At 57.1% G+C, this 22573-nt stretch overlaps 1 protein-coding gene and 1 long non-coding RNA gene across 3 annotated transcripts; one reads left to right on the top strand and one right to left on the bottom strand.

Moving 5' to 3' along the window:
- Nucleotides 1–198: 198 nt before the first annotated feature.
- Nucleotides 199–10539, bottom strand: GDF6 (growth differentiation factor 6). Its single transcript, XM_064507704.1, has 2 exons — nt 10098–10539; nt 199–1117 (listed from the first exon to the last, which is right to left on the bottom strand). The coding sequence occupies exons 1-2, from the start codon at nt 10432–10434 to the stop codon at nt 255–257; spliced, it is 1200 nt and encodes a 399-aa protein (XP_064363774.1). The 5' UTR covers nt 10435–10539; the 3' UTR covers nt 199–254.
- A 917-nt stretch (nt 10540–11456) lies between these two features.
- On the top strand, nt 11457–22017 carry LOC135327622 (uncharacterized). Of its 2 annotated transcripts, XR_010388025.1 has the most exons (4): nt 11457–11663; nt 17863–18025; nt 18195–18336; nt 19683–22017. It is a non-coding gene; the product is annotated as an uncharacterized LOC135327622 (long non-coding RNA). The 2 variants fall into 2 exon arrangements; XR_010388024.1 differs by lacking the exon at nt 11457–11663 and having other exon boundaries at nt 11672–18025.
- Nucleotides 22018–22573: the final 556 nt, after the last annotated feature.

Below are 22573 nucleotides of genomic sequence, written 5' to 3'. Positions count from 1 at the left end.
CCTCACCGCGGCGCCGCGGCCGCTCGCTCCCCGCCGCCGCCGCCGCTGCCGGCCCGGCCCGGCTCGGCCCGGCCCGGAGGGCGGGCGGGGGGAGGCGGCCGCCGCCGCCGCCGCGGCCCCGCGCTGCCGCCCGCCCCGTCGCGGGGCGCCGGGCCGCGGGCGCCGCTCGCCTCGGCGCGACGGCGCTGCCGGCGGGCGGCCCTCGCCCGCCGCCGCTCGGCCGCAGGGAGCCCGGCTCCCGCCGGGGCCGCCGGCTACCTGCAGCCGCAGGACTCCACCACCATGTCCTCGTACTGCTTGTACACCACGTTGTTGCCGGCGTCGATGTAGAGGATGCTGATGGGCGTCAGCTTGGTGGGCACGCAGCAGCTGGGCGGCGTGGCGCCGGGGTCCATGGAGTTCATGAGCGTCTGGATGATGGCGTGGTTGGTGGGCTCCAGGTGGGAGCGCAGCGGGAAGTCGCAGACGCCCTCGCAGTGGTAGGCCTCGTACTCGAGCGGCGCGATGATCCAGTCGTCCCAGCCCAGCTCCTTGAAGTTGACGTGCAGCGGCTTCCTGCCGCAGCGCAGCCGCGCCTTCTTGCCGTGCCGCTTGCCGTGGCGGCTGGCGAAGGCGGCGCGGCGCTGGCGGCGCGCCGAGAGGCGCAGGGCGGCGGGCGGCGGGCGCGGCGCGGCGCGCAGCTCCGCGGGCAGGGCGCCGCGCCGCGAGCGCGTGAACACCACGAGCAGCGCCCGCTCCTGCGGCGCCCGCGGCCGCGGCGCGAAGCCCAGGCCGCGCAGGTCCAGCCAGCGCCGCGCCGGCGCCGCGCCGCCCGCCGAGGCGCGCAGCTCCAGGCACAGCTGCGGCCCGCGCCGCGGCCCGCGCAGGCCCTGCCGCACGTCGAAGACCTCCCAGGCGGCGGCGGGCGCCGCCCGCAGGTCCAGGGGGCGGGAGGCGAGCGGCCGCGGCGAGAGGCAGGGGAAGAGCTGCACGTGCGGGAGGGCGGCGGGCGGCGGGCGGCCGCCGGGGGCGCGGCGGAAGAGCCGCAGCTCGGCCCCCACCAGCTCCTCCGTGTCTGAGAGAGTCGATACATCAAACAGATACTTCTGTCGCCTTAAAGGAGTGGGCGAGAGATCGTCTGCGGGATAAAAAATAATTACAGTCAGTTGCGCTCGAGGGGATCTGCCGAGCGCTCCCGCGGGGGGAGGCGGCGGGGCCGCGGGTGCCGGCCGGGGCGGCCCCGACCTCCGCCCGGCCCGGCCGCGGCTCCCTCCGGGCCGGCGGCGCGGGGAGGAGGGGAGAGGGAGCGAGGGAGGCTTGGAAAGACCCGCGGCCGCCCCGGCGGAGCCCCCGCTGCGCGCACGGCCGCGGGGCGGGGCGGCCATGCCCCGCGGCCCGCCGTGCGCACGCTGCTGCGGGAGGGAGACCTGGACTTCTTTTTTGACACATTCGTGCACCAAGTGCAGCGCAGAAAGCAAACCAGAATCCCCTGAGCTGCTTTCCAATAAAAAGTTTACAACCCAGCAAATACAAAAATTCCCAAAGCCCCTGGGTTTCCCCAGAAGCTAGTAAAGCTTGCGTATATTTCGATAGTAAAAGTGTCACTGAAGCCTCTGTTCAGCAGCCCCTCGCCGCTTTTCCGAGCTCAGCCTACTCCAGAGGTAGAAACGGAGACTAAAGAAATGCACAGCTCCCTGTTATTTATTGATTTCAAAGGTCACTGCTATTTCTAATCAGTGTATTTCACAACTTCAGGTCTCCCTGACGGCTCTGGGGGAGCCTGCTCAGGGGCAGAAGGGGCAGCTGGATGATTTATGCAAACCGAGACCTTCAGACATGCCAAAGCAATGTACAAATCAGCGCGGATTAACATACAGTTAATCAATGCGGATTAACGTGCTCGAAAGCCGCCCTGCGCCACTGCCTGCTCCCGCAGGCGCGACCGCGGCGTGGGGTTCAGCGGGAGCCGCCGGGGAGGAAACGCGCCGCCGCCGCGGGGCCGGGAGGGACGGCAGCGGTGCCCGGGGCCGGGCGCAGCGCTTCCCTCCTCCTCCTCCTCCTCCTCGGCCGAGCCGCCTGGGGGCCCCGCTCCCGGCCCTTTCGGCGTCCCCCGGCTGCGGGGCTCGGCGCTTCGGCCCGGCAGGCGCTGGCACCTCCCCTGCTGGGACCCCCCCGCCCCGTCCCCAGCCTGCAGCGGGTCGCAGGGCGGTTTGGGGCGCTTTTGCCCCTGCACACGGGTCGGCTCCTCCCGCGGGCGGGGGCGGGGGGCGCCCTGCCGCTCCCCCGGGCCGCAGCGGGGCGGCTCCGCCGTCGGGGCGCCGGTCCGGCCCGGCCCGGCCCGGGCCCTGCGCAGGGCGCTGCCGCGGGCCGGCGGCCGCGGGACGAGGGGGCCGGCAGCTCTGGGGCGCCCCGGGGCCACCTCCCCTCTCCGAGGGGTCCCGGGCTGGGCGGGGAGTTTCGGCCAGAAGGGGATGTGCATTCCTCGAGCAAGAATGTGCAGGGCTCGAGCAGTGCCCTGCCTCCCTCCCCCTCCTCCTCCTCGCATTTCACTTTCACTGCGCCCAGCGCTGCCTTCAGCCGCAGAGGAGGGGGCACCTGAGACGGCGGGGGCAGACCTGCCCCGGCGGAGCTTTAGCAGTGCTCTCCGCCCCCGCCTTTCCCCACTCCAGGGACCCTCGAGGGAGCCAGAAGAGCCCCTTTCCCAGCTCGCCCGGCTTTCGGGGGTGGGCAGAGCCGGGCTTGGGCACAGCTCCGCTGTCGAGGCATCTTTCTGCCGGGGGGGGGGGGGGGCAGCCCCTCTGCGGGGGGGCGCGCAGGTGGGAGCGCGGCCCCGGGCGCCTCCGCGCAGGCGGGCGGCACCGTCGGGGCGGCCTCCAGGCTCGGGGTTAGGCGGGGGGGAGCGGGCGAGGGCGGGTTTCCCCGCGGTCCCTGTCGCTGGAGGCGGCACGTCCGGGGTTGTACAGGCTCCGCAGACTCTCGCTTGGCGGGGCAGGGGACAAGCCAGCCCCGATGCTGCGATCATCGGGGGCTTTTTGGAGGGCGCATGTAAAACCTACTTTCAAACAGCAGTTTCTTGTAGCGATGCGGTGCTTGAACGATTTTCGTTCCCGCTCGGCATCGTTTGGCACGGCACGGCACGGCACGCTGCGGGCACGGCGGGAAGCGAGGGAAATGTGCCCCGGGGCAGGCAGCTCGCAAAGCCAGGTTTAGGTAACACCGACCCTTCGGTCAGAAACTCCCAGCAATTCCTACAGTTCCCGTCACTCGCTCCTTTATCAAAAAGGGGCAGGAATCTCGATTATTTCCAATAAGCAGCTTTGAATCCGATCAGATAAACACTATTTATTCCCTCTTGTAACCTAATAATTGCAGATGAATACATAATCCTAAACTATTACTGGCTCGTTCCCAGCGCGGTCCAGAGGGTGGGAAAAGCGGAGGGGGAGGGCAGAGAAAGCAGCACCCCGGAGCGCGGCGGGACGCGGTTCTCGGCAGCTTCGCGGCGGGGCTGCTGCCGGCCGGCGCCCCAGGGGAGCAGCTCCCTCCCTTTGCGCGGGGTCACACGTGTATTGGGGCGTCCCGATTTTTTTCCTTCAAACCGAAGAAGTGGCCGGAGTGAAATGCGTGCTTTCAAACAGCCAGTTCCAGACCTGCCTTTTTCTCCGGCCGGCTGAGGTTGTTATTATCGTTATTGCTGTTACTGAAATATTTGGGGAGAACAGCAAAGGCATCTCTCATCCAGCCAGGCAGGGGAGAAATTGCAGAATATGCACTGAAGGGATGTGTTGATATTTGTAAAGTTAATTTAGACGAATGTTAGTTACGTAATAAGTATTATTATTATTTCGACTCTCCACTGTTTATTTTTTCGGGCGAAGATAAAATATTGGGGGCGGGGATGGGGTAGGAGAAGGGGCTAGATCTAGCTGGAATTAAAGCGTGTGTCACTGGTGGGGGAAGAAAGCAGCCCCACGACGATCCGCCCTCCCCAGGCGCCCCGGAGCAGGCACGCCGCGGTGCATGGGGGCGGGCAGGGGAAGGGCCGCGCCGCCGGGGGCCGCGCCGGCCCCCGCCCGCCTCTCCCGCGGGTTTCCTCGCTTCGCGGTGGCGGCGGTTTTGTCGTCTCCAAGGTTAAATTCATTATTGGGCTGAGACGTTTCCTTTAACTCCGTGTGCGAACTGTGTCCGGCTTCCCAGCTTCGCTTTCTAGCAGACAGCCGGGACTTCGAGGCAAGCCGGGGGTTAACGAAGGCTACACAAAGTTTCCCTTTTCATGGCAGATCAGGTACTGGGCTCCCAGCCAATTCATCAGGGCTCAGATCTTAACTTTACATCACTGCAAATTATACCCAAACCACATTCAAGAAGAATTTTCCCATTCCCAAATTCTCTTTCAAGCCATATTTAAACTCGCAAACCAAAAGCACATTTGCAGTTTAAAGACCCTTCGCAGACGCGCACTCAACGATAATCTGGAAATTAAAACCTATCTCCCCGTAATTGTGACGGGCTGCCGGCACCTCGCCTGCAGAGCCACAGCGCGGACAGGTATTGCTCCCGGAGCATTGCCCTGGCTGCGGACACAGGAGGCTGCCTCTCCCTGTGTGGTATTTCGCCGAGTCTGAATCCCACGTCTCGCAGCGCCTGCCTCGCCGCGGTTTTTTATTACATCGGGTGATTAGATTTAAACGTTTCGTTCGCCTCGCTATCAAGTAACCGGGAGAGACCACACCTTCCTAGAACGAGTGCCTAATCCTGCCAAAATCTGAGCGAACGAACGCAGGGCCGTTCCCATTTTTTCCCCGAGCGGGGCGGCACAGGGCTGCAATGTACCTTTGGTCACCGCTTTGCTCCGGCTGCCCCGGCAGCGCTGCCTTCGTTCTCCGGCGGCGTCCTCGGCCACCCGCTCCCCTCCACAGCCGCCTCCTATCTCGTTTCGAAATCCCACCAGCAAACTCGAGCCTCCAGCTGCAGCCGCCCCGCGGCCACGGACCGGCCGTGGCCCTGCACCCGCGGGGCCGGGCACCCCCGCGCCGGCGGCCCCTCTCCGCCGGCTGCCGCCCCGCTCCGCGGAGGCGGAGAGCGGCGCCCCGGGAGGGTTTCTGCCCGCCGCGACAGGCGTTAACCGACCCCCCGTCCCCACCCCCGTTTGCGACCACTGCGCTACCCGAAATACTTCCAGCGACGAGAAATCGTGTTCTCCTGCACCCCCCTCGGCCGCCCCCCAAATTATTCGCGCTGCAAAAATCGGACTGAATGTTTCCGGCTCTCAGAGCTAAGGGAAGGAGAAAGCGGACGCTTTGGGGGATATTTCTGAGCGATAAATCCGGAAGCGCCGCGAAGCATCAACACAACACACAGATCTGGCCACAGCCAGCGAGGACCGAAACGTCCCCCCCCGCTCAGAGACCGGGTTTCAGGCGCGCGAGGACTCCCACCCGCCCCGCTCCGCCGCGCAACCGGCAGCGCGGCGAGCGCAGAGAAACGAGCGTTTCCCCGGTCAGCTTATTTCCTCCTAAAGGACCGCGAAGGGAGGAGGAAGATGAGGGAAGCGAGGCGCCCGGCCGCCCTGCCCAGCCCCGGGCCGCCCCGGTCCCCCCGGCTCCCCGCGCCGGCAGCGCCCCGCGGGCGGCGGGAGAGAAACCCGCGCGGAGCCAGGCGCTCCAGCCTCCCGGCCCCCCAGATAAATGCGGCCTCCCGGCACGCCCCGCCGAGGGTTTTCCTAGGTAACAAATAAATAAATGATATCGTAGGATCGAGTCCGAAACCAGCCATCGGAACTGCGCGACCCGTGTCCAGTGCCCCCCTCCGGTCCGTGCCACGGTCCCGCCCGCCCCGCGGAGCTACCTGCGCCCCGGCGCGGCCGCGGCAGCTGCGTGTCCCCCCGCGGAGGACGGGGCTGGCGCCGCCGGGCCGCGGCGGGCTCTGCTTTCGCGCAGACCGCCCTCCCCGGCCCTTTCGCTTCTCTGCCCAAGTCCCCGCGCCTCCGCTCGCGGAGGCTTCGCGGAAGAAACCGAATCGAACCGAAGCGAAGCGAAGCAAAGCAAAGCAAACCAGGAGGCTCCTACAGGACAAAAGGGAGGGAAGAGCCGCCCGGCAATTGCTTTGGAAGCGGCAGCGCCGAGCCCTGGGCACCCTCCGTCTCCCTCCCTCGCCCCCCAAAACCCAAAACCCCGCAGGCGAAGCCCCGCGGGCAGGGCGGCCGGGGCCGCTGCGCGGCTCGGGGGCTCCGCGGGCGCGGAGGAGCGGCAGCGCCGCACGCTCGCTCCTTCCCCGGGCGCAGGCGGCTGCTCGGCCGCGCTCCGGCCGTCTGGTCCGCATTAGTGTTTTTATAAGGGGCTCAAACAAATCGAATACAAGGTCACCAAATAATTAACAGTTGCGAATTCCCTCCTTCCCCATTAAAATACTTCCCTGCTTATATTTCATTTTCCTTCTGCCAACGACAACACTGCCTGGGCAAAGGCGCTGCGCGGATTACACTATATTGCAGCTTTCGGTCCACCCAGAAACCCGCTGTTTTGCATAAACATGTTGCATTAGATGAACTTCAAGTGGGATTTACGCTCTTTTCTTCTGCCACATGAACAGCTGGGCCATTTCCAGCTTCTGCACGTGGGATCTCCCCTTCCTCCTCCTCCTGCTCCCTCTCCTCGCCCCCTTCGTGCCCTAACGGCAACAGCGAAATAACGATCGTCGGACCCCTGCCCATCTGAATAAACTGCCTCTCAAGAGGAACACGAAACTGCAGAAAGAGAAGCCTGTGTGGGGAGAAAGGAGACGGTCTCGACCAATCTCGGTTTCCGCCGCTTACACGCAGAGCTCGGCTTTTCGTGTGCGAAGCAACCCCCGCGGCGGCGCGGCGTCGGGAAAGTTCGCAGGCACGGAAGGGGAACGCGGGCCGAGCCGCGGCCGCCTGCCCCCGCCGGCCTTGCCTGCCCCCGCGGGCCTTGCCTGTCCCCGCCGGCCTTGCCTGCCCCCGCGGGCCTTGCCTGCCCCGGGAGAGCCCCCCGCAACCCGCGCTCCCCCGCGCCGCCGTCGCCTGTGTTTTGTTTGCGCTTCGCGCCGAGCCGCGCCGCGCTCCGCGCCGCTCGCGGGCTCCTTGTTTACAGCTCCCTTCCGCGGCTCGCTCCCGCTCCCCTTTCTCCTGCCTGGCGGAGCCCTTGCGGCTCCTAATTGTCCTGCCTCTCTGCGAGCGCCAGTGCTGGGGGTCCCGAGGCCAGCGAGAGCACCATCTGCGTTTTAATGAGTTACTTCATGTGCCAACAGTAATTTTCCTACATTCAGCTAGGTCCTGTCTGATCTTGCGACCGTAACAAGGGGGAGCGAGTGGGGGGCGGGAGGGGGTGGAGAAGGGGGACTCGCAAACCCTCTCCCCCCTTTCTGCACTCTTTTTCTAGCGCTCAAAAAACGAGTAATGCCGCAGTGTGGCTTTCCTCGCTCTCTGACTAGCCTGAAAGTGATCTTATTGGCTTTCGGAGGAAAGAAAGAAACAGCACGCGAAGAGGAGCAGTTGCTGGTGCCTGCACCGAGCTGCTCCTCCCGTCTCACCCGGGGACGGAGGAGCCGGCGGAGGCTCTGGGCGGCCCCGCGGCCCCTCCTGCGGCTCCGCTCCGCCGCTAACCCGCCGGCGCCCCGCAGTCACTGCCCAGCTCCGTCTCTAACAGCCGCTTTCCTCCGGCTAGCTGCACCCCGACCCCCCCAGGCACACGCCCGCACACAGGCGCAGACCGCTCCGAAGTGCCTTTCTCGGCACGACCGAAAGCCGCTTTCGTGCTCTCGCTCGGCTGCTGTCCCCGAAACCCTGCGGCGAAGGGTGCCGGGCGAGCAGGCAAGGTACGGCCGCGGCCGGCTCCCCCAGGACTCCTGCTTAGGTAAAAAGCAGCCCCTCTAATTGGGTCAATTTGGGCGGCTATATTGTCTGAGAATGAATTGACAGAAAATCCCCCCCCCCCCTCCCGCTTTCCCTGAGCAAAGACTGTTCATCATCAGCGCAGCTCCAGCTCGCCAATTAACCGGGCTAGGAGCCCACAGGGAGGTGGGCAGTAAAATAGCTACCACTTCAGAGGAACGGAAGCTCTCTTGAAGTTTTTGGTGATGTGCCATTGGCTGGTCCGCTTCATTATGGAAGACTAGACAATATTTGATATGTTATGACATGAACACTCAATTAGATCACTGAGTTGAAATACTCCAATCAGTGGCTTGATGCTAAGCAACCCTCAGAAGGTCCAGCAGAAGGTCACAGCCTGTGACACATCAAATCAAAATCAGTGGGGAAAAGTGAGGCTTTTCCTTAATCAAACCGGGACTTCTGTTCGCAAATCACTTCCCCCGGAGTAGAATCTCCCATGCAGCAAGATGAGCTAAATTTGTTAAATTAACTGTCTTTCTTCTGGTTATCAAGAATAAGATGATCTCGAGGGCGGCTTTTTTTCCCCGCGGCTTGCAGAATTAGCACCCCGTTTCCTCTCTTACGAGGAGAGCGGGTGAGGTCCGTTTTATGGCTGAACTTTCGAAACCGTATTTCTAGAAAGCGAGTCCGTCTCCCCCCCACCTTCAACAACGATGAAGAAAACAAACCCCAAAGGGCGAAGGCGGAAAGCAAACCGTGTGCCCTCTCCCTCGCAAACGGCTGGCCGCTTCCGACCGGGGGGCACAACGCTGCGCGCTGCCCCGCACCGCCCGCGCCGGCGGCCCCGACGGCCGCGCCGCGCCGCGGAGCAGCCCCAGCCCGAGCAGGCGCCGCGGCGGGGAAGGGGCTGAGCTCGGCCCCGCGCCGGGTTTGCGGGGGCCGGGGCGAGGAGAGGGCCGCCCGCTCGGGGGCTGGTTCCGTGCCGTGAGCAAGCAGCAGGGGAGCTTTCTCGGCGCTGCCTTTTGCCCAGAAACGGCGCAAACCCGAGGAAGCGACAGGGCTGCTCGGGCTCGCAGCAGCTGCCGGGAGCGCGGCGGCGGCGGCGCGCTGTGCCGCGACCGAGAGGGGGGTCCTGAAACTAGGAAGGGGGGAGGAAAGAAAGTACAGCCCTCATTAAGACCCAGTTAATTAGTCTGTCGCGAATGGCTCGCGAGCCAGGATAACGTAAAAAAAGCGGGGGTCGGGGGGAGGGAAGGGGAGCGCTGCTCGGATCCCCAGTAGCCCTCCGTCCGCTGGAGACACAGCGAGGGAAAGGCAGGGCGAGGGCCGGGCCGGGCTGCACGTCGCGGAGGTGCCCCTGGGGCGGCCCGCCCCGTCCTACCTGCGCCCCTGCCTGCTCCGGGCTCGTCGCTGCCCCGCGGCCCCGGGCAGCGCAGAGCCGAGGGCCCGGAGGTGCGGACCTGCCGCCGCTGCCCGCCGCCTGGGCACGGATGGGGGCTACCCGCCCCCCCGCCCCCCCCGCAATGCTTTAATGGGCGCAGGATCCGGCCTCGAAGCAGAGGGCGAGCGGAAGGCGCCGAGGCAGCCGCAGCGGAGCCCGGCTGCGAGCCGCGCTCTGCCCGCCCCGTCGGGGGAGCCCGGGGCCGGGAGTTACCTGCGCGGCCCCTCGGCAAGCTGCGCGGGGGCGTCCGGAGAGCGCCCGAGCAAGGCTGCTTCCCAGCCCGAGCGCCTTCAGTCGCGACCGGTGCTCCCCCGGGTAATCCCGACAGAGCAGCCCTGCGGGAGAGCAGCTTCAGGCAGCGAATGCTTCCCCTCGGTCAGTCTGAACTTTATATTTGCCTCACAGCTGAAGCGATAAGAGAGATCCTTTCTTTGGCGGACGGAAATAAACCAGCAGAGCGATTTTTCCAGGTTGCATTTACACCCAAACTGCGCCCGCAGGTCTGGGGGGTGTTTTTCGCTCTCCCTTGCGGATTCACAAACAAACACGCGTGTTTCTCGCACGCAGCATTTACGACCGCTGCAATCCGGGTTTACCGCTGCCGGCCAGCTTGCTTTAAAACAAAACAAAGCGATCCTCCATTTACCAAAAGATCCACCTTTCTGCAACACCAGCAGAAAGAGAAATCGCTGCAGCAGCACGCTGCCCGCCTCGGCAGCGCCCGGCTCCGCGGGAAGGCGGCCTCGCAGCGCGCTGCCCTGCGGCAGCGGAGCGCGGGGCCGCCCGTCGGGGGTGGGGGCAGCCGCCGCCCGCCGAACTTACCTCGTCCCCGGTCCACGAAGCTAGTGATGGTGTTGGCGGACTTGGAGGACTGAAAAAAGCTGGCGTTGATGCCCAGTTTCTCCGCGATGGAGTAGGTCCTGAACAGAGACAGCATGTACTCGTGGGGCTCCGCCCGCGGGGGCGCCCGGCCCCCGGCGTGTCCCCCCTGCCGCGGGCGGCTCTCCCGGGGGGACCGCGGCACCCTGCGGCCCCGCCCGCCCTTGGAGGGGGCGGCGAGCTCCGCGGCCGCGGGGAGGGACGCCGGGCGGCAGCACGGTAAATCCCAGAGGAGGCTGGCGAGCAAGGCGGCGGAGAGCAGGGCCCGGCGCGCATTCATAGCGAGCGGCGGCGGGACGGCGGCGGCCCGACGTGCGGCTCCGGCGGCCCTCGGCGCGGCGGGGACTGCGCGGCGGCGCGGCGCGGCGCGGGGACTGCACCCGGGCGGGCCCGGCCCGGCGCGGCCCGCCCCGCCCCGCCGCGGCCCGGCCCGCCCCACCGCGGCCCGCCCCGCGGGGCGGGCTGGGTGCCCCGCGCCGGCGGCGGCTGCGCGGCCGGGGGCGGTGGGCGCGGGGACCCCCGGGGGGGCGCGCTGGGTGCCGGCGGTGGCGGCGCTGCCGAGGGAGGTGGGCGCGGGGACCCCCGGGGGGGCGCGCTGGGTGCCGGCGGTGGCGGCGCTGCCGAGGGAGGTGGGCGCGGGGACCCCCGGGGGGGCGCGCTGGGTGCCGGCGGTGGCGGCGCTGCCGAGGGAGGTGGGCGCGGGGACCCCCGGGGGGGCGCGCTGGGTGCCGGCGGTGGCGGCGCTGCCGGGGGAGGTGGGCACGGAGACCCCCGGGGGGGCGCGCTGGGTGCCGGCGGCGGCACGGCTGGGGGAGGTGGGCTCGAGGGCCGAGGGGCGCGGGGACCCCCGTGGGGGCGGGCTGGGTGCCGGCGGCGGCAGCGCTGCCGAGGGAGATGGGCACGGAGACCCCCGGGGGGGCGCGCTGGGTGCCAGCGGTGGTGGCGCTGCCGGGGGAGGTGGGCGCGAGGTGCCGAGGGGAGTGGGTACCCCCATGGGGGCGGGCTGGGTGCCCCGTGCCGGTGGCGGCGGCACTGCCAGGGGAAGTGGGCGCGAGGTGCCGAGGGGAGCGGGGACCTCCGTGGGGGCGGGCTGGGGCAGACGGGGTGCCCTGCGCTGGCGGCAGTGGGTGTGGGGAACCAAGGGGAGTGGGGAGCCTCTTGGGGGTGGGCTGGGCACCCTGCGCTGGGGGTGGCGGGTGTGGGAGGCTGAAAGGAGTAGGGTTCCCCGTGGGGGGGAAAGGGGGACCTCAGCGCGGGCCCAGGAGCTGCCCGGGAAGGGCTTGCTGTGCCGTGAGAAGCCCCACCACGGTTGTGGGGCCTCCTCCACAGAGAGGTAGGTCTCCTCTCATGCTCTTCCCTGCAGGCTCCACAGGTGGGGAGGATGCGAGTGGCAGATGCTGCCATGAGAGCCGGGGCAGGATGTCACACGTCTCTGCAGCAGCTCTCGTGGTCATCCTTTCACGCTGCTTCTCCTCGGCTACAACATGGCTAGCACTTTGGTCCTTCCAGGTGAAGTTTATGCCTCTTGAGAGCTATGGTTTCAGGTGTCCATGAACTCAGGCATCGTGAATGATCTTGCTTAGGGCTCTTCATATTTGCATGGCTACATGCTGGAGAACTTGGCATGAAGTAGGATGATCACAGCCCTGAGACCTTGGCCCTAAGTGGAGGTCTCCTAACAAGACGCACTAGGGCCCAACGAGCAGCAGCCTTGAGGCAGTCCCCTGCGACCTGGGAGAGCGGGAAGGGAAAGCGCAGGAATGAAGTCCCAGAGACTGTCCTCAGTCTCTTAACATCTGCATGGCCACAAAGAAGGCCCCACCCTGAAGGGAGCATGGTGCCAGGCAGGAGCCTGGGGCAGAGCAGCACTGCACAGGAATGAGCAGACAGCCTCAGGAAGAGAGAAGTGGGTCAGCCTGGGGTGAGCAAGAAAACCTTTTCCAAGCAGGGCACCAGCTCCTGCTCTGCTGGTCATGGTGGGAGAGAGACACATAGCAGAAGTAGGATTCACCCTGCCCTTCTCGGCTTTTTAGAGAGGTGCAGCCTCCAACCCTCGAGGGTTCGCAGCCTTGGACAAAGTGTGGCAATGAGCTTGCATTATCCCATGTGTCCTGCTCCCTCCTCACTTTTTCTTGACCTCTTTCTAGCCCTCCTGCCTGAACCATGTCACTGTTTCTGTTTGGTGCCCCTTTCTCACTGTACACCATTCTCCTCTGCTTCCCCACACTGCTCTCCTCTGCCCTGCACTGAGCTTCCTCACTCTCTTCTCCTGATCTTTCCCTGCTTTCCTCCATTCTCCACTCCTTTCTATCTCTCCTATCTGCCCCTGCTCTGTCACCAGTGGATTTTCCTCTCATTGCAGTGAGAGGTGCCACAGCCTGAGGTGTGTATGCACTTAACAGTTAAAGCTCAGTCTATAGTGAATAAAGGGAATTTGGCTTTCTCCCCAGGTTGAATCTAACATCTCTGACCAAGCTCTTCCATCAGCAGCTGTTTTTCATGGGCCATGCAGTCATACACTGGACTTTCTTGTCTTTTTCTTTCTGCTTCTCATTTTCCACCAAGAGAGGGCAACTCATGCCTGGGCTTTTGGCACTACTCCCAGTGCAACACATGCATCAGTGAGATAAGGCAGACTGAGCCAGGGCATATGGAGCCGACGTCTATCCCAGCAGGTCCCCATTTGCATGTGGGGAGCTCAGTCCTGTCTTGCTCCTGGAGAGAGATGCCAGGAGAGACAACCGGGAGGGAGACACTCAAAGCAAATATGTGGTCCAGGCTCCAAGTCACAGAGACTAGCTCTCCCTTGGGGAACAAAATAAGGCCAGGGCAGGGGCTCAAGTACTGTCCTGGGACCCTCTACACATTTCTCAGCATGTTCCTTGGTGAAGTTTTGGCCCAGGCCAACTTTCCCAGACACTGCTCAGTCCTATTTCAACTCATAGCTTGTGCTAGGGGCTGTTCCCAGCCAGAAGTTTGGATATGACTGTGTGGATGTGAGACACATCATGTCACTTGGCCTAGAGAACAGGACCAGCCATTGGCTCGGCTGTTTTTCAGTAGACTAGATGTAGAGAGAGGTGCTGGTGGGTGAATTAGGAAGAAAGAGGGCTACAAAAGCATATCACTGACAGTGCAGGAATGAAGCAAGCGTTCTGCAAAATCAGTTCCAATGCTACCCTGTCCTGTCTCCCCCGCCCTTTTATTTATTACACTTTCACCCCTCATGCCTATCCCCTGGCTCCATGTCCTCCCTCTTGACCATTCCCCTTCTTATCAGGTTCTTTCTGCTGTGGGACCTTCACCCCTCCTCCTTTCCCTTCAGCCTCATTTTTCTGGTCCCTCATTTTTGTTACTTCTCCTCCCCTTTGCTGTTCCCATCCTTTCTGTGCTGTACTTAGCATTGTGGCTATTTTTTCTTGCCATGACCCAGTTCCTTCTGGAGCCTTATCATTACTTTTTTTGTTTCCTTCTGCCCCTTCTGTGCCCTCTTCACTCTTTCCACGCTCCTGTCTGCTATCTCCAATCAGCTGTCCAGCTCCAGTTTCTTCTCTGCCAAGTTCTGCCCAACCCTAGTTCCCCAGGCTCTTTCTTTTCTATCGTGCTGCATTTCATTGTCCTATTTTCCTTCTCTGATATTGTTCCACTTTCCACATCCCCTCCTTGTGGTCCCCAGTGCTGCTGCTGCATCGCTGCCCTTCCCCACTCCCGCCCCGCTGCTCCCCTCGCTGTTCCTCGCTGTTTGATCTCTCCTCCCTTTGTCTCCCAGTCTCTCTCTCCACTCCTCTCTTTGTTCTCAGCTTTTTCCTCCACTGGCCTCCTCTTCTCCCAAGGGAAGGTGGTTTCATACTAAAGCAGAGCTGCAAGGGTCGAGTGGTCTCAAGAGCAAACTCCATCACTGTGATTTCATTTCTACCTGCTGCTTTTGCACTTTTTACACGTTCTCTAAAATTGATTTGGGCGGCTGCTTTCTGCCTTCATTTATGCATTGTGGGCCTGATTCGAAGCCCTCTGCAGTCAATAGGAGTCTTTCCATTGACTCCCGTGACCTTTCAGACAGTGCTTAAGCTGCCTGATGCGCACACCCAAATGTTATTACCCACTGTTTTATCCCAGGATAGAAATGCACATCAGCATACACTGGTAGTAGTAGTAATAAAGTAGCCAGTGCTGCTATTTTATCTATTTATCCTGGCATTAGGGTCCATTGCTCAGGGTGCTCTATTGACATTTGGGAGGACAAAGCCATTGTCCAGGAGCATGCAGTTAATTGTCATGCCGGTGAGATAAGCGGATGACAGCACACAAGGAACTGAGGAGATGCAGCAGGCATAGAGTGTCATGCAGCTATGCAGTCAGATTAGCGTGTGTGACCTGAAAATATCAAACCATCTTCAGAAGTTTTGGGTTGGATTGGGATCGAGAAAACTGTGTGGAACTGGACCCGTGAAGTGCAGGCAGAAGTAGTCACCTCGCAGGCGAATGTGAGAAGTAATCAAGACATGTGAAACACTTGGGAACTGGGGGGCAGAACTCTGCAAAAGGCAAAAGAGTGGCAGCAGCAGCAATAGGAACAGTAAAATAATAGCAGCAACCAGAAAAAAATAATATCAGGGTTTTTAAAATGATTTTCTTACTGTTTTCTCACCAATAAAATTGGTCAGGTTTCACTTTATAATTGCATTATAAATATTTTGGAATAATTTTTTATTTCCTATACATTTCTCCAAACTAATGCGATTTGGAGAAGCTTTCTAAACTGCAGTTTAAAGAGTTTCATGAATTTCCCTATGTTAGAACACACAGTTTTCACGTTTTAAAATTTCTTTCTTCATGTGTATTTGCTATTTTAGAAAAAAAAAAATCACCAAAAGCAAAATTTGAAACCCAGGAGATGGCTAAAAGCAAATGCCTTTTTTTCCCCGAAGTCTAATGGAAGTTTCTCTTGTCATAAGCCTGCAGTGAGCAGTATTATTGAGGGCTAGTGTTAAAATTCATCCCTATGCAAGTGGCCGGGCCACGGCCCAAGCAGCACTCGTTTTAGCTCTATTTTGTGGGTTTGTATAGGATTTCTTGTGGTATGTAAGTGGCCTTTATATAGAGTAACAGTTTGTAGACAGTTCCTCTTACTCTCTTTTCCTTACAGCTAGGCTGTGGTTTATTTTAACATGCATGATCCATTGTATGTTTTTATTTCCGCGAACCAAAATCATTCTCTATTAGGAAGACTGGAAAACATATGCAGTCGAAATACGGGCTTCTTCCCTCTTTACCACAAAAAGCTCCTAAAACACTGTGTTTGGATCGCATAGTCGGGGGTAGGGAGTCCTACTGGCAGAGCAGTTAGCATAGTGTTTTCTGAAATGTCTGCTGAGTCTGTATGTGCCGATTTTCAGTAAACCACCAGCCCCTACAAGCCTCGGTTTTGAAAATGGGACTTGACTTGTCTTTCAGAGCTCCACATCTGAGGCAGTAAACTCTCATTGCTTTCGATGTAAATGTTTTTAGCATCTCTGCTTCCCTACCGCAGTGCTCCCGCAAATGTTGTTTCTCAGTGCTCCGTTCTAGAAAGAATTTTCATTTTCAGAAGGTTGATTTTGATTGCAAGCTGCTTCCCTTTCGTGGATGCGCTTTCCTTGGTCTTCTCCCTGCCCGGCTGCCCCTGCCCCCGGCCATGGCACGGGCACCCTTGGAGGAGCAGTCGGCACACCGGCACCCTTCTCTGCCATCTGCCTCTGGACCACCACATTAGTTGAATATGATTTTTTGCCTAATACAGGAAATCATCAGTTTCTTCTCAGTGTATTCATTTCAGCCTGTCTAGTCTCAGGACTAGGATGCAGACCTCAAAAGTTAACCTAAGCAAGCATTTTAACTGTGAATCCTGTGCTGTAGCAGGAGGCTGAAGTACTCAGAGTGCCCACATAAATAGGGTTGCTCTGGGAAGATCTGAATCAGCTCTCCTACTGCGGCCCTCCAGGAAAAGCCTGGTTTCACTTTCTGCCTGTGCCGCAACCAGCGTGCGTGTCTCCCAGCGCGGCATGGCTGGAGGGCTGCGCCGGCAAGTCCCAAGCGCTTTGTCCCTGTGGACATTTCTGCAGCTCCGCACTACAGTGAAGGACTTTCACGTGTCTGTTCATTTTGCTTCCGTCTTTGTTTCCTAGTCTTTTCACAAGAAAAGTTGGGAAAAGTAACAGGGCTAACCCGATGCGACACTGTTGTTCTTCACAGTGTTTTATTTTGCCATGAATCAGTGGTAACGCTGCTTCTCTGCAAGCAAGTTGCATTTTTGTCACTGTCTCAGATTGGAACCATATTGTCTCTCGCTCACAGTTATAGACTCAGTATATGGGCGCAAAGCGTGGTGCCATTCGTGCATTCGCTGAGCCTCAAAACGCGCCCGATCGTCGGGGAAACAAACTGTGGCATATAAAGCACGAGAAAGTGAGGATGTTTATAATATGAGAATGGTTCTTATTTTGTTCATTCTGGCATAGAAAATTAAAATTATATAGGAAATTGTCTTTCCTGTTTAGGATCAGAATTGCTTTTGAAAAATTACTGCTAACTTTGTAAACATTAACATAGAAGCAATAAAGATGTGAAATTTCACACAGGGGATCTACAATGTTTGTGTAATTATAAGCATATGGTTACTTTACATGAGGTCTCTGTTCTACTTTTATTTACTGGTGCTTTGGGAAAATAGAGGTTCTCAAATTCAGTGTTTATTTACATGTATAGGGAATGTCACAGTCCCCATTAACCTGTCATAATCTGTATTTCTGTTTCAGAGCACCAGCTATATAAACTGAACCACCAGTTTTACTATCATTTATAATTTGCTCAGCTATGCTGCTAACTCAGACAATTCCTGTTGTTTCTGAATAACGCATACCCTGCTGCCAGTTGCAGAACGGCACCGATTTATCTCCTCAGCGCTTGAAGAGCTCTGCAGAACTAATTTCAGCTGTTGGGGGGCTAAAAGCAAAAGGCTATTGCTTTGATTCATCTTTCTCCATTCTGAAGAGTTTGGTGGCACTTTAATTTATTGTCTTCTTTTTAATACGCCTTGCTATAAGCAGTGAATCCAGCCCCAGAGGGTACTTGGCATTTTTTTCTTCAGTGGTGAGTATCCACAATTCCTGTTTTTTGGACACAAAAGGACCTCAGCCTCGGTGGGATCCAGCCCTCCATTCATGGACTGAATTATGCTGGTTTTTGTCTTTAATACTTAGTGACCAGACGTCTGGGACAGTTCCTTGTTTCAGTGCAATGAGTGCAGGAACCAATATATGAGTAGTAACTTCTCATTTTAGAAAAAATGTGAAATAATTTCCAGACATTTCTTGCATTTTTCCATTTTACATAGGGCTACTTACACTTCTGATAAGTTATGTTTAACTGTGGAGCTTTTTGTTTTGCTTTGTGAAGATCTCAGGCAAGGCTTCCAGCTTTGGCTTTGCTCAGGCGAGAGCGATGGAATGATGTTCGCTGTCACGCATGATCCCAACCACACATTGTGCCTACAGAGTAACAGGGACATACAACACATTCCTTTTTAAAAAAGATGAGAGAGTCCTTCCAAAGAACTGCATCATCACAGTGTGGTCTAGCAGCACAGAGGAATTTATCTGCATTCTTTGATTTTTTTTACTATTCTTTTCTTGCTCCACCAATCTGCGCTGCTTCTCTCTCATCTCTTCAGCACTGCAGAGGCATTTTGAACCCGGCAGCTGAGTTTTCTCGCAGGCCCTGCCTATGCTGAGACTTCAAGGCATCTCACTATTGCCCTGGGACCAGAGAGCAGCAGTCGGCATGCAGGAGAAGAGCTTGCCTGGGAGCCGAAGATGTGGGTACCAATCTCATTGGTGAGCATGCTACCTCCGCAGTTTCACTCCATCCCTCTGTGCCACTACTTCCACTTCATTCCTTGTTTCAGTTTCCAGCTCTTCAGGACAGGGGCTGGTTCCCACCATACCATTGTTATTTAATTTTGCCCTGGTAGGGAAAATTTAATTTTTCCTTATGTTCACTCAGCTGGAAGCAGTCCACCAGCACCTGCTCTGCTGCTGTTCCTGGGCAGGAACCTCAGCGGTGGTCGGCAGCAGTTTCCCCGAGGACCAGAAGCGTGGTGAGAAGTACCGTTTGCAGCCATGCAGGGGACAGCACAAGTCTGGCGGTACGCAGACCCAGAGCAGAGCATGCCAACCAAGCACCTCCGCAAAGCTCTCAAAGGAGACCTGCTCTTGGCAGGTGCCTGGCTCAAGTGCAAAACTCACGTTGACCCTTGTTGAGCTTCTAGCATCAGAAGGAGCCGTGCTGCGGCAGACACTGTGCGGTCCCTCAGCAGAGGCCGTGCCTGCTCTGCAGGGCTTGCACCCATCCTAGGAGGGGAAGGGAAGGCGCAGACTGAACCGTGTGGCGGTGGCAGCTCTCCTGTTAATTCCACTTTTTTTCCTATTTTGTATTTTGGTGGGTTTAGGCTGAAGGGAGTGAACTGCCAAGGGGAAGAGAACTGGGATCGAGGAAGGAGAGGAAAAGACAGAGTGCACAGGGCTTGGCTGGCAGCATTTTTAGGTCAAAAGGTTAGCCATCAGCTGGATTATCCCTGCCGTTGAGAAGATCAATAAACAGAGGGATGCCCTGCGTGAAATCAGCTCCATCTCAGAAAACATCCCCACCAGCTAAAAGCGCTCCTTTCCCTTCACCTTCCTCTGTTTTTGCAAGTACTGTTTTCAAACACCAAGCCATTTTTCCCCTCCGCGATGCAGCGCGAGAGCCTGGTGCAGCGCGGGGAGCCGCTGCCGCTGCCCGGGGAAGGGGCCAGCCCGCCTGTGGGAGGGGGCAGCGCGGCCCCGCGGCACCCTGCGCGGCGCAGAGAGCCTTCCTCGCGCCGAGGCGAGGGGTGCCCGTCCTGCGCCAGGCGGGGCGTCCGCCTTCTGCCTCCATCCCAAAGCAAGTGGGTTATTTTGCTGAATTAAAGATGATTAAACAAGTAGTAAGATGTTATCTTCAGAGGCTTCCTATTAAACCGTCACTATAAATACTGGCACGGGGAGGATACTGCTTCCTCGAGCTAAGCATGTTAACAGCTAATGTTTCCTTAAACATTGTCCGCAAAATGCACTGGCTGACCAAAATGTTTACCAGTGCTCCCTCTTACGAAACCAGACCAGTTTATTTTAAGTCACTCTGAGCGCTTTATATTTAGTGCAGTAATGTGGTTACCCTTTACGTAAAACTGTAACATTAAATAGATTCCCCAAACGAATTTCAACACCCCAAAGGCAATTTTAATACAAAAGACTGCCGAGGCTCAAAGGGAAGCATTCACGAGCCGGAGAACAGAAAAATTTCTATCCGATAACATATTTTGATTTCTTTGCAGTTTAATCTCAATACCGGATTCCCTTGCTTGCCATGCCTGCTCTGGGATTAATTATATCAGCCAGTCTGATCCGTGAGCTACTGATATGTACTCTCAGCCTTAGTTCTTTCTTAATGTAGGATTTTTTCTATGCATAGGAGCACTGGGAGCAAGCCAGAAAAGCGCCAGCGTGCCGTAGCACAGTTTGGAGCCAGCGCAAGAACAAAGAGCTGGAAACCAGGACTGCGTGGTGGGGCCGCCGCTCCTCCTCGCCACGCCAGCGCCGCGCGGGTACCGGCCCTCGCGCTCCTGCTCCTCCTTCCACCGCACGTGCGGCTGCTGCCGTGGCCAAACGCCAGCACGGGAGGAGGGGAAGGTGAATGGCAGTGAAGTGAAAATATTAGTCTCTTCGAAAACAGAAAATGAGGGCACTGCTTTTGCCCTGGGCATTTTATCAGTGCCAGTCAAACAGCGTGAGTCCTCTAGAAAAGCCAGATTGAAACCGGACAGTGCAGATAACAGCGCATGTACTCACAGCAGAGGAAGTAAAGAACATATGTGCTATACTTCAGGAGGTGCCGGTTTGCTTCTGAACTTCCAAAGTCCAGCAAGATTTATTCATTTTGGGCCTGAGCCCAAAGCCATCTGAAGTCAAGGGGAGTCTTCGATGGGGCTGAGGTTAGACCTTTTTATGGCAGTGCTGTTCCACAGTTGTTAGAAAAGAGCTGCTTCTGTTCAGCCCACGTCTCCTTCACATGTGGAAACGCACAAACGTTGCTCTCGCTAACGTTAATGGGAATTATGGTTGCAGTTTAACTTCCTCACATGCCAATGTATCCCACAGGTAATGGCCCATGTGTGCGCATAAGAATTAGTTCTGAAAGCTGCACACGTTTCTCCTCTTTATAAAAGAAGACCAGGCACTCCATAACTACTAAGCACAGGCTGTCTGAAAGGTGTTTTATTAACTAAAGTTTGGGAAGAAAATGAAACTGAAAAGAATACGACTGCATATTAAACTACACGAAGTGGTCATGACAACTGGGGATCTCTGTATCATAAAATTTTAACAGCTGGATGCAATCAATGGGGATTTTCTATTTTTCTTTTTTGTTAAGCTTAAGAAAGAAAGAAGAAAAAAGAAAAGCTTCATTTTATTCAAGCAAGCTCTTTATCCAGCTCAGCTGTCTTTGCTGAGTATCAGAAGTTGTCTTTACTTCTCCATAAATCTAAATATTGCCTGTGTTCTTACAGCACAGTCCGGTTTCGGGGACGGGGTTCTACAGCAGTAGGTGTTCAATATCCACAGTAGCTGCATTAGAAGAAATGGAAACCAGAGAAATGTGCATTACAGCGGCACTTTTCCAGCATGAATACAAATTTCAGATCTTACTGTTTAATTACTTGACACAGAATTTTGCTCCAACTTTTTGCAAAGTTTAATTTGTGCCTGAAATCCCACAGCATTTCTGCAGCAAAAGGATTAGGTTCCAAGGCAGGTCAATAGAAACACATTACTGTTTGGCAGAACAGCTTCTATTTCATCACATGTAATCACAGCCTGGACTTTCCCTTATTATATATATTTTGCTCTAGTACTGCTTCCTTTTTGTTGATGTCAACACTCTCTTTTGAGATAGTTCAAAAAACCTGAGCATTATCAGAGCTACAGAAAAGGAGAGCATTGGCAAAAAATGTAATGGGCCTCTTACCAAAAAAATAAATGCATATGTTTAGAAAACAAGGCCAGAATTGTATATAACTTACTGGAATCTTACTCCTTGATAGCTCTATGGAGGGAGGACTACTTATTCATTCAGGGAGTAACAAAACATTATTCAGCATAGTTAAATTTGATGGCTCTCAATCTGATTTGTACGGATTTGCTAAGGCAGCCTTACAAACTGGCATCTTTCCTCATTTTGTGGCGATTCCCATGTCTCTTAAAATGTGAACTAACTTGAAAATTTTAAGTCAATGTTCCACTGGTTACATTTTAATGTTTGTTTATTAAAATAATTTCACTTTTCATTTACCAATTCCTCGTGAATCCTCCAAAAGAAGCAACATATCTGAAGAAAATCAGCTGTTCTTGCTGTGTTTTCAGCCCCTCCAGAACCCACTTGTCTCGGAAGAAGGGAAAGGTTTTCCAGAGAAAAGGCTCAATTCTGGACAAACTCCTAAGCTCCAGTGTTGAGACCTGTGGGAGCCCCTTCGCCTCGGCCAGAGGACTCAGCGCTGTGTGCTCGCGCCGAGGCTCAGAGTAACGCAGGACGGAGTGCCAAGCGGCTGCTCAGGCACCACTTTATGGTACCCTGCAAAAAGACCAAAAGTCAGCATGGCAAGTTTTCACCTTCAATTTCCTAATTCCTTTTACAGGCTGCCCTAAATCTTGTTTTCTCTGTTTCTCCCATGAAAGTCACTTGGAAGCAGCTGTAGCAGGGTTCAAAGACAAAGGGCCAAAATAAACATCAGCAGCTGGTGGCTGGAAAATGTCACGGACTATCCTTTGTCCAGGTGCTGAGGAAGGGAGAGGGGTGGCTTCAGATGGAGACCGCCATATCCATACCTCTGCTCTGCAGAGGAAAAGCCTGGCCAGACCACAAAATGCTGGCTGGACTCTGCAACTACTGAGAGCTGGGACAGGGATCTGGTCTCTGAATTTGGGGGAATATATCTGACCTGAGACAGACATTGGAACCATGCACTAATCTGTGCTTGTTTCAGTATTAAACATCTCTGAACACCAGTGAGCTGGTGTTGAATGATACTCTGAAGATGCAGCCTGCATCGTGGACAGAGATGGGATTTCAGACTCACCAGCAATAAAATTATCATCAGGAAGACCCAAGAGACATATGCAGCCTTGTCTGTGGAAAAACAGCTCAAAGTAGGATCAAACCACTGTGGCTGAATCAGGGTGATGTATTTTAGAGGTTAGTGCAAAGGACTAGGGAGTGAGAAGGCTTTTTCTTCTGCTCCAAGACAAATTATGACCTCAGCGGGTGACTTAGGAAAATCACTTAGCCTTTCCGTGCATCTCTCAGAA

Source organism: Dromaius novaehollandiae, chromosome 2 (assembly GCF_036370855.1).
Source record: "Dromaius novaehollandiae isolate bDroNov1 chromosome 2, bDroNov1.hap1, whole genome shotgun sequence".
Lineage (NCBI taxonomy): Eukaryota > Metazoa > Chordata > Aves > Casuariiformes > Dromaiidae > Dromaius > Dromaius novaehollandiae.
The sequence above is the reverse complement of the archived record's forward strand: the minus strand, read 5'-3'. Positions and strand labels throughout refer to the sequence as shown.